Consider the following 10,865-nt stretch of genomic DNA (forward strand, 5'->3'; position numbering starts at 1 on the left):
TTGGGAGAGAAAGCTGCCTCTCACCATTCATGCAGATGCACATCATGTCCCAAGCCCCCTCTCCAGGGACACCGTGGAACATGGCATCCCGTGCAAGGCTTGACTCAGCACTTCAGAGCAGGCTGACCCTTCAGCCACGCTCTACCACCCCACCAAAGTGGGACCTTGCACCAGGCTGAATGCAGCGTCAGCCCAAACAGGGCGAAACCCAAGGCAGGAGGGGTGCTAGGCAGAAGCTGGCTGTTTGTGTCGCTGTGGACCCATGGTCCCTTAAGCTTTTGAAAGCTGAATTGCCCCCCTGGGTGGGGAACGGGTTGCAGTCTCCACTGCAGCACTGCCTCGTGCTACCTGGACACTAACTCTGCTACACACTTGCTTACAGCCTGGGCAACTGTTGAGACCAGTTCAAAATCTTGTTCTGCTTCGCAACTACAAACCCTTAGCAGACTGTTTAAGACCACGTTTCTAAATAAACGTGCCTGGATGACAGAGGGGTTGCATCCCATCTATGCTCTAAAGTTTGTTGTGTTTAGACACAGCTTCAGGCTACAGATTTTCATGAAAACATGACTACATCCTTCATACAACTCCCCTCTCCATTGCAAGGATGGCAGACAGTTGTACGATGGTTCCCCTTCTCTCACACCCCTTTGACAAGCAGTAAATTACAAGCTCTGGCCTTCCAGGTATCGCCACTGGCATCTGAACTGGCACCCACTGGAACTGAAGCAGCTGCTCGTCTCTGATGCTGTTTCAGGCTCTCTGCAAACTCAGGGGCTAACGGTAATACTGCCACAGTGATATCAACCTTAGCTGCCCACAACACCACACTCGGATGTCAGATTTCCTGCATAACCCATCCTAAATCCTGCACTGAATTCCTTGCAGCAGACGACTTGCACAGAAAAGATCCTTGTAGCATGAGGTCACACGGCAAGCCAAGCAGGGAAAGCTCCCGCTGAAACCCTGATATCAAAGGCTGGAAAATAAGGGCCATGACCAGAGAGGAGGGACCGGAGGATGAAGATACAGTCGCAGGAGAAGGGGGTGCCCCTGCACCTGCCCCCCTCAGCTGCCGGTTCGCAGCACTCTGAAATGAGTCGCTTAGCTCCAGGTTCATTTATCACCGGGCCATTTGCCTTGGTCTTCTGCCCCTTTCCTCCCCACACGAGCCATCTTGAAAGTATACTTGGAATAGCTTCTGGGCGCTACAAAGCATCTAACAGGGCTGCGCTGAATTTTAAAGGACTTCATTTCAGTAATGCAGTAACTCGCTGTCCTGTCGTATTTCATAGTAATCAATGTGCATTAATTCAGTCTCCACCGAGCATCAGTAATGAATTTCACAAACCTCACAGACTGAACTTGCATTGCCTGAAAACAGTGCACTGCTACAGTGAAAAGAGCAAGACGACAACACGGAATAAGCTGTGCTATGTTTTTATGTGCTTCTTACTTCCTTCTTCCTTTACAATAAACTATTAATAAGCCTGTAGGACGCACAAATGGAAGTATTTCTGTCTGTTGTTTATCTGCCAGTCAGTGCCACAATGGTTTCCAATTCAGCAGAGGCCGTCAGACCATAACGCAAGAACATGTGGGAACAGGGGCTGGCACGAGAACACCCACGCTGTACAACTGGAGCCATAAAACAGAAACGTGCAAATCAGAAGCAGCAAGAGTAACAAATTGGAAATGTTGCCCAGCAGAAAAATTAGCAGTTCATTTATAACACAAGTGCCAATAAACCAAGAGGCACACCAGCTGTTTATTTATTTTCTGACAGTCCAATCACGTGGCACATTCCCAAATGACTGCCAGACAGTAGGAAACTGCTCATTTTCCAAGAAAGGGCTACGTGGCACACAGCATTTCAGCCACCAACAGCTCACATGGCCCTAGTACTTAAGGCTTGGCCACAACTGTACTCCTTTGATTCAGGAGTGACTTCACTGAAGTCAGACTTACCCCAGGGAAGAACAGATTCAAAGCAAGAGAATTATACAAACCAACTCCCCATCAGGAAGACCCGCATCCCAGTTCACTGGGTTACCCACAGTCCCTGTGGATCGTGCAGCATCAGGGATGTAGAGGTTGTTCAAAGGCAGCACTCCTGAGCCTTCCACAATTAACACACAGATACTCTGCAGGCAAGCAACTGCAAGCCCAGCGCAGGTGGCTTTACGGAACCATTTCCCAAAGCCTGCCTCTTGGCTAAGGGCTTTGCAAGGTGCTCTGCACCTCCTGACCATGCTACTGATGCATTTCTAGCTCAGCTACAGCACTCTGGCACTCCGCTGACTCACGCTCCATCAAGTATGAGCCAAAACATTCCGTTTGTACAACATTCTGGTTCTGCTGTACAATCCCCTTGTGCTCCTCACCAAGCAGCCCACATCCCTCCCCCAATGCCCTGCAAGGAGCACAAAACCCAGGTCAGCAGAAACCGCCAGGGTGTCGCTGAAGCTGTGCAGAGGACCTCGCTGGCACAGCTCCCTAATGCCACACACTCACCAGTTCAAGGGCAAGACAAGGGACAAAGTACTGGACATGAGTGCTCCTGGGGGTTCTCTCACCCTACTTCTATTTGGGGTGATGTTCATCTGTTGCTCTGCTGCTTCTCTATAGTTGAAGAGCAGCAATTTGCCCTTCATGGGAACCAATTTACTTCCATCCCAAAAATGAATGCTCATGAATACTAATAAATCACATTTTAAAGGAAGCAGCGTCCTCTGCAAAGCCTACCTCGGTGAGGTTAAGCTCTTATGTCACTTGGGCAGTATGGAGAACTGCCCTAGGCCAAGGTCATTTTAACCTTCCATACGAATGATGTAAAACCATTTCTCAGTCCCTCCCCAAAGCAACAGATCATTTCACAAGCTCAGGGAGCCAGGGGCCGCAGGGCATTTCCTCTTTAGTTTGCTACAGCCACGCTGTTTGATGATAGGACAGGGCATTAAACTAAATCTAAGCAGCAAACAGAAGATGAGAGAACAGCTGTGCCCAAAGGGATCCTGCGCCTCTGGCCTGGCGCAGAAGCATCAGCTGGCTCAGAGCTATCCCCTAACCTCGCCTCGCCCACACAGCCACACAAAGAACCCTGCCAAGAGGCAGCAGGGTGCTGCTGGGAAGAGTCAGCCTGGCTGTATGCCCCTGCAATGCTTCTTCCCTTCCATGCTATGTGCTAAACCCTTCTGCATTAAGAAGCCTCCAGACAACACTGTCACCCCTTCACATCACGGCACCGTGCCAGGCTTGCCAGAGCCACAGCACCGATGTTCCAACCTCCAAGCAAAAGCATGGCACATGGGGCAGGGAATAGGTGCCAGCTGACACAGCAGCCACAGCCACATGCACACAGCCACAGCCACACCAGCGTGACTGCCCAAAGGCTCCGGGGTAAGTGTCTGCCTGCAGATTCTACCTGCCCCTTCAATGCCTGGGTGTGCTCCAGATGTCTCTGTCATCTGCAGCACACCGGCCCCCTGCTGATTAAAGACATCTAGAGCTCAGTGCGGCTGTGCCAGGCTGGCTCCCCGCCACGAGCACATCTTCTCCCCTAGAATCACAGCTGGAGCACAGGCAGGCAAGTATCCTCAGGGGCAGCACAGCGGCAAGGCTGGAACACAGAGGGTATGAAAAAGCATCACCTTCGCTCCAGCCCAGGGTGAGGCAGGGAACTGGTTGCCAGATGGGAAAGAGGAAAGCTCTCTGCATCTATTCACTCCTCTAGTATTTTCTATCATAATTAAGCCCCTAACACTGAGTAGAGAGGTGGGATGGCTAAACATCAACACTCCTCCCGGCCATCTTCCTACTGTCCCACGTGCACCTTCCCCTGCAAACGCCCAGGAAAGCACGGGGAGGGAATGCACAGCCCGTCAGTCCCTGCTGCGGTGGCATCGCATGGTGCTGCCAGCCAGGATGTGACCAGCCGCAGGCTGCCTGACCACAGCCTAGAGCAAACCTTGCAGCACGGCACGGGCTATAACCGGTGTGCAAGGAAAGTGCCGGCTTCAGACAGAACGTTCCACTGTCTCACTGCTGTGTCCAACGTGATACACATCCCAGTGACTCCAGTTTTCAAAAGTGGCGGTCCTCACTCTGATCAGGCTCAACTTCGCGTCCTCCAAACAACAGGTCAATTTTAAATAGGCTTTTGTATTTATAATTATCAGAGCAAACCCATAACCATACAGCAACGGACAGATATTAGCAGTGCCGCAAACCCCACAGCAGACGCCCTGTTCTGAACCCAGCCCCGCAGGTTCGCCTCCCGCTGAAGGCACCTGTCTCTTGGGACCTCCAGTCTCACCTTGTTCTCATTGGGGGTGAAAACGATGTGGAAAGTCACAAGCATGCCAGGCGGTACTTTGCGGCACACGGCATGGTGGCTGATCAACTTGAAATAAGGTGACCTCTCCAAGGTGACCTTCAGCAGCTGAGGAACCTGCAGAAAAGGTAAGAAAGTATGATTTTGCAGCTTGTGGAAACAGGAGCAGAAGAGACCTGCCAATAGCCTTCCTTAACCACCTTTCCAAAGCACTTTTAGCTCTGGAGGTACGTGCACATAATACACAAGAGTCAACATTAATCCCTTCTGCCTGGGCAAAATAGCTCAAGGCCAGAGGCAGCAGGGCAATGAAGGAAGGGCCAAGCAGGGAAGACACCAGCAGCACCGAGATATAATATCTGAATCAAGCCACCCGTGTATTCAACAGGCCCAAAGAACCTGCCGGCTTCTGCCTGTACACACCCAGGCAGTCATGCCCCTAGAAGGGAACTGTGTTATCTGAAAGCCAAACAGTACGTGTTAATCCTGGGGGAAGGAAGAAATGCACTTTAACATGCTAGGTTTGAGCAGGGCTAGAGTCATGCATGCAGACCAGCAAGAGGAGGAGACCACACATACTGTGGCCTCACTGGGAATAAAAGCAGGCCTGAAGAGCAAAAGGAGGAACATGGGAAGACAAAGCGACAACCCCACAAACAGAGGATGGCTAGGAAAATTCACAGGGAGCTGTAAAGAAGCAAGGGAGAAGCACAATACGCTACAAGGAAAGGCTGATGCAGAGGATGAGAGCCAGCAACTTGGCAAAGTGATGGAAAGCCAGGCGACCCCCCCCAGGCTGTGGCTATCAACTATGGGCTCCAAAGGCATCTTCTGCCTCGAGATACATGACCGGCACTGACTGCCGCTGGAGTCTCAGTTTTAAAAGCCAACCTCTGCTCTCCGGAGGCTCCTGCTGCCTGTGACCGTAGCCAGGCAGCTGCCAGCGCAGGCAAGCCAGATCCCTGGGGATCCCTGCCCACCCCCAGCAGTCCCTGCAGGCACCCTGCTGCACGGTTCTGCCCTCTGGGACACCACCAGCACACAGACAGCACGCAGGCATTTCTCGACCCCTGAGCACCAAATCTCAAAGTCTAAAGCAGGTGATTTGGATTGACGGGAAGCTTCACTGACAAACAACAACCCCACAGGAGGCTTGGAAAAAATGGAGGCTTGTTCTGCACCACCCACCCGAGCCTGGTAACCCATGGCCCAGGCAGTCCTGAACTCTCCAAACGCCCTTGGAACCCAGCAATGTCCTGGGGCAGCGGGTTCCAGGAGCCAGTTTCACAGCGCACACAAGCAGTTTGGTCACCAAGTCCCTTAGGAGAGGAGCACGTGTGGCTAAGACCTTCAGCAAAAGCCACCCAGAACACCTGAGGGTGCTGAGGAACAGCCTGAAGACAGAAAAGCAATTGTACAACACCGGTGAGAGCAGTAAGTATATAGCAAAGCACTTCTGTAGTTGCACGATTACAGAGCCTCTGTTTGGAATACATTTTGCTGTCAGCTGGATTTTTAGGGGGCAAACAACTTCAGGCTGCCATGCAGTATAAGATTCAGAAGAATCTGGGAAACCAGCGCGAAAACTCTGAGACAGAGCACAACACTGCTCTTCTCCAGGACATTGCCAAAAGCCAACAAAATTAGAATAGAACACCCTCTCAGGATTATCATCTCTACCTTTCTGTATTTAGAACATACCAAGGATTTTCCTTAGAGCTAATCCTACTTTTACACCCACGCTCTCCAATGGCTGAGGTCTTACCGGCTTCAAAACTAGTTCGGTTTGGAAAAATCCCACATTCACACACTGCCTCCCCCTTTACAGGGCACGTAAACCCCAAGGTGCAGCTGGACAAGTTTATTATTCCTTACTGGGAAGGGCAGAAATGTTATGCAGATGTTCTTTTCCACCTGAGGAAGCATGAACAGAGCAAATCAACTGTTTGCCTGTTGGCTGGTACTTGGCAAAGATAACCATTTTGAGGTGCTGCATGGATAATGGAGCAGCTGAAGCCAAAAGACTCAGTGGGAACGAAGCAGAGAGTAGGAAGAGAGAAACTGAGGCACATTTTAATTGGGAAGAAGATACCTACAGCAAGGGGTGCCCAAACCCCAGTGTAGACCACACCAGTGGCATTCCCTGGGTGCAGGCACCCATGCCACACCTTATCCACGTTCCCAAGTTAAATGCCAGACCAGGAATGGTGCAGTACTCTCCAGGAATAACTGAGGGACCACACACGCATCCTTCCCAGCCAAAGGGTCTTCCCTTTTCACCCACATCCCTGTCAAAACCTGTTCTCTCAGGAAATACTTGGACTTCTCCCGCTGTCCTTCCACTCGCTGCCTTGGCAGCTTTTTTTTGTTGTCCACCTGTTTGTCCCCCCCAGCAGGTAAATCTGGAAATCTGGGCGGAATTCACTGGCTCTTGCGCACACTTCCGTCTTCCCATCCCACCCTCCCCTCACACATACCTCTTATTCCTCATTACAAAAGAGTATCCTTAATTACACCTCTCTTCCTGACCTTTCTCTGCTGCCAGTGCACTTACTGCTACAGATCAAGAGAAACCCTTGCGTGTAGGAAAGTGCGCAGTGAGAGAACACCGAGCTCAGCTCCTTTCCTCCCTCTGCCTTTTCCCACCAGCTTGCTCTTGGCACATGCCTCATTCCAGCAAATGTTTCCCCAACTGAAATTCAAAAGGTCTCAATTTCCCTCTTTACAGTGGAACAAAACTGCTGACATTTTCCAACTTTTCCATTTGCAGCTTTCTTCGGAAATCTCAAAATGATCAGGTTTTTCAAGCAAAGGTGGAGACCTCCGAGGGCACTTGACTCTGAACGTGCTGTGGCTCTCCAAAGGGGAAGCAGAGCGTCACATTGCCTCAGAAAAACCTGAGCAGAACCCAATTAAGCTTAGCAGGAGCCTGAAGCGGCACCTAAAGGCCTCCCACTGCTTCTGCTACATCAGTCTGTTTCCACTGCTGTTTCAAACCACCTTTCCTGAAGCGCTGTTACCACTAATTATAACTTACTCCAGCATAAAGCGGAGAAGACTCAACCCCTGCGCTCTGACAGCCCGTTCAGCTCTCTGTGCAGCTCACCCAGAGGCAGAGCTGCCCTGTGGAAACCAAGATTAACCACGGAGCCACCAGGACGCGGTGCACACTCGAGGGAAAGCACGAGGGCGGGGAAGAACTGTACAGCCCTCAACATTCCCAGCCATCCAGGGCTTTCAGGGGGAAGGATGCTGACTAGAAAAGCTCCTTTCGGTTAGGGACTACCAACACACAGCCAAAACCAGGGCGAGAAACCTCAGCATGGCAAGATTTCCACCATCTTGCAAAATAAAGGTGGCGAGACATTTTACTCCGGATGTGCTGTGCTGCAGCAGGTGACTGGCTGTGCTGTGCACCGCGCGGATGACACTGCTCTCCAGTTCCAGCACAGGGTTAAACTTCCACATCCCAGCACTTACCTTGTCCTCGTTCCTCAGAGTCAGTGGCACTTCATAGACCTCGTAGGGGACGTAGCTCTGGAATACCACCTCTGACGGGAAAGGCTGGAACGAGCGCTGTCTCGGGGAAGGTGCCGAGAACTGCAGATGCAAAACAGAGTTTCAGCCGCTGGGAGAAAGATTCATCAATCAGAGAATACTACATCGGTCCCCAGTGAAGTACAGTCTCCCGGTGAGTACGCCTGCCCAGCTCACGCCAGGGGAACGGCAGCTCACCCACCTGTGCTCTGAGCAGATCAAATGTTTCTGGGCCACACTGAGCAGGCTCAAGCGAGCAGTTCTTTTGCTGGCCGTTTCTCCAGGTTTCCTGCTCCAAAAGGCAAGGCAGCGCTTACCTCCGGCAGAGCCCTGGGCTAACACGGTCACACCGCTCCAGAGCACTTACTGCGAGAGCCGTAAGCACTCGTGCAGCAAGTGAAAGCCAAGCATTTACAGGAGACTCCACGGGAAACAGTTTGGGGATTATCTTTACCCTGAGACAGTCACCAAGTCCAACCCATCCTCAAATCTCTTTTTTGATACACAGCCTAGAAACCATGAGGAAGAGAAGACAGGCCAAAAAGGAACACCGCCGTTAAGAAAGCAACAGATGAGGTGATAAGGTTCAGCTCCTTCCCCAGCACTACTGCGCAACTTGAATAGGGCTGGACTTGGCATCTCCTTTTCCCATGAGCTTTCAACGGATGCTTCATTACAGTCCATTATTGCCACGTCAGTTAATACCACTACAGAAGCGTGCCTGACGACACACAGAAACAGCAAACGCTTACGGCGCAGAGGCATTACTTGGAGAAAATCCCTCCCTGCTTTGTCTCCCCCCTTCCAGCTGAACTCTTCGCACTCACAAGACACAGGCACGTCTCCTGCTTCTGCACAGGAGTCAGGGTCGTGCTGAAGCCAGCAGCCACAGCACACGGCCAGTTCTGTGTGCGCTCGTCCGAGGCGTTCCCAACCTCACGTGCTGTCTAAGGCAATCCCCAACCAATTTGTTACAGGTCTCTTGCTGGCACTTTTCCACTCAACAGCCTACCTCAGTCATCTACCCACTTGGAACGTGCGTTCTACTAAGCAGATGTGTAAGAAGAGCAGCTTTCAACATACATGTAAGCAAACACTGATCCAGATAAAGCACACCCGCTCCCCTCTGCCCAGCGCCATTCCCCTGTGTACCTGGCAGCCTGAAAAATCTAACACCCTGTAAGGGTCCCACTCGTCGTTCCAACCCAAAGCATTCATGCAATTGCTTGAGCTACACCTTGAAGAGTTACCGTAGGCCCTCAGCCCTCAAAGACCAACGCTGCCACCATTGAGGCCATCCGATGACCCCAAGCGTTTGACAGAGACTACACCAGACCAAGGGCTGCCTATTTCAGCAGGAGGGTGGGAAATTGCAAGCTTGCATTCTTGTGTCCCCCCCCAGCCTTTCTCCAGGATCATGCTTTAGCCACAGTAGCTCGTCTCCAGCAAAAGCCACCAACTTCAGCAGAGGTGATTTATATGGGCTTAGTGCAGGCCAGGACTTCAACAGCTCACTGGGGGAAAACATTTCACCTTTCCCCCAGCAGAAGGAACGCCACCACCACCAGCAGCAGTTTGAAACGACAAACTGCCACCAAAGTATTTAGATAAGCTGGAGGCAAGCCTGTCACAAGCATAGGCCCACTTCAAATGTCACGTCAAACAGCAAGGAAAAGGGCAAGAAAAGGCTACCTTATGACGGGAGGCTTCGCTCACGTCGAGAAGCTGGGTAATCTGGGGCCGCCGCATCTCCCGAGTGCTGGCCAGCCTCTGCTTGGTGCTAAGAGTCATCTCCTTCAGGAAGGCAGAGGGAGTCAGCTGAAATGCAAAACACCAGCAAGAGCTACAGAAATGCCTTCATTCAGAAAGGCTTTTCTTGTGCAAGAGCCACTGATGAATAATTTGTGATCACAGCCACTAGGATAGTCCTGGAAGTCCCATAATTACCCGCTGAAATATTTAACATCAGTAAATTAATGACAGAGAGCGGAATGCACACGCTCCAACCAAGTGGCTCTGTCCCAGTAGCTTCTCCTTTGTGATTTGATGTGACATGTTGGGGGATTTGGCTCTTCAGGCATTTGTTTCCTCTTCAGATTTGCTGGATTGAGCCAGTGACCTTTGAAGAAGGTCGGGAGGAGTTACCAGCAACCCCCTAACTCCATCCTTGCACAACGCTTACAACCACCACACGTGTGGAGACGTCACTGCTGGGTGAGTCAGAGGAAAGCAGAGAAGCAGTGTTGTGCCAAAACTGAGGTGGAGAGGAATGGCTCCAAGTTTTAGTTATCTCTTTTGAATTAGCACTTGTTTTCTCTGTTCTGGCCTCCGAGACCTCTCCACAGAAGTATGCAGAGAGATCTCCTCGACAGAGCCTCAGCGCCAGGTCGCCTTCAGTCAGGTGAGCTCTGGTCAGCAAAGGACGTCTGAGGATGGGAAGGAGGAACTGCCCTGACTCCGCTGCTGTCTGCAGCGCTGGGTCTGTGCTCCACAGGGGATACGGGACAGAACAACTGTTTTGGAACCTGTTCCATCTGGGACCAGCCATACCTCTCGAAACCTTCAGGCAGAGTTTGAGCAGCCCACCACATGCCCAGCTGCCTGGAGGGCAGGTATGGTCAGAGCAGCGCTGGCAAGCATCCCGACGTGACAAAACATTGCTGCCCACACAAAGGGGACAGAACGAAGCACACGCTCATGCTTCAGCTATTCCGGTGCAATGCCCGGTACGTCCATTTAAATTGGCTCCGGTGGCACATCCAGACAGACTCTGGGCTTGCCCTGAAGCAGCACACAGTCCATCCCCTACTGCACCATGATCGTCACCTCCGACAGAAGCACGGCAGCAGAGAGACGGGGAGGTGGTGTCCAGCTTCACAGTGCGGCCAGACAACAGGAGGGGCAGGTAGAGGAAGGACGTGGGGGCAGTTTCCAGCCTTACACAGCTCCTACCTGGCCGCAGCAGGTACTTACAGCTGCAGGCTTCTCCGTCTCT

At 51.8% G+C, this 10,865-nt stretch overlaps 1 protein-coding gene across 1 annotated transcript in view; it reads right to left on the bottom strand.

The window, feature by feature from the left end:
* LOC129735005 (hydrocephalus-inducing protein homolog) overlaps positions 1-10,606 on the bottom strand; it is a 97,603-nt gene extending 86,997 nt beyond the window's left edge. The window contains exons 1-4 of the mRNA XM_055700393.1: positions 10,601-10,606; positions 9,563-9,688; positions 7,814-7,933; positions 4,316-4,450 (exon numbers count right to left, since the gene is read on the bottom strand). Coding sequence (XP_055556368.1) covers positions 4,316-4,450; positions 7,814-7,933; positions 9,563-9,688; positions 10,601-10,606 — 387 coding nt within the window. The remainder of the gene's footprint in view (positions 1-4,315; positions 4,451-7,813; positions 7,934-9,562; positions 9,689-10,600) is intronic.
* Positions 10,607-10,865: the final 259 nt, after the last annotated feature.

The sequence above is a fragment of the Falco cherrug genome, unplaced genomic scaffold (assembly GCF_023634085.1).
Source record: "Falco cherrug isolate bFalChe1 unplaced genomic scaffold, bFalChe1.pri scaffold_101, whole genome shotgun sequence".
Lineage (NCBI taxonomy): Eukaryota > Metazoa > Chordata > Aves > Falconiformes > Falconidae > Falco > Falco cherrug.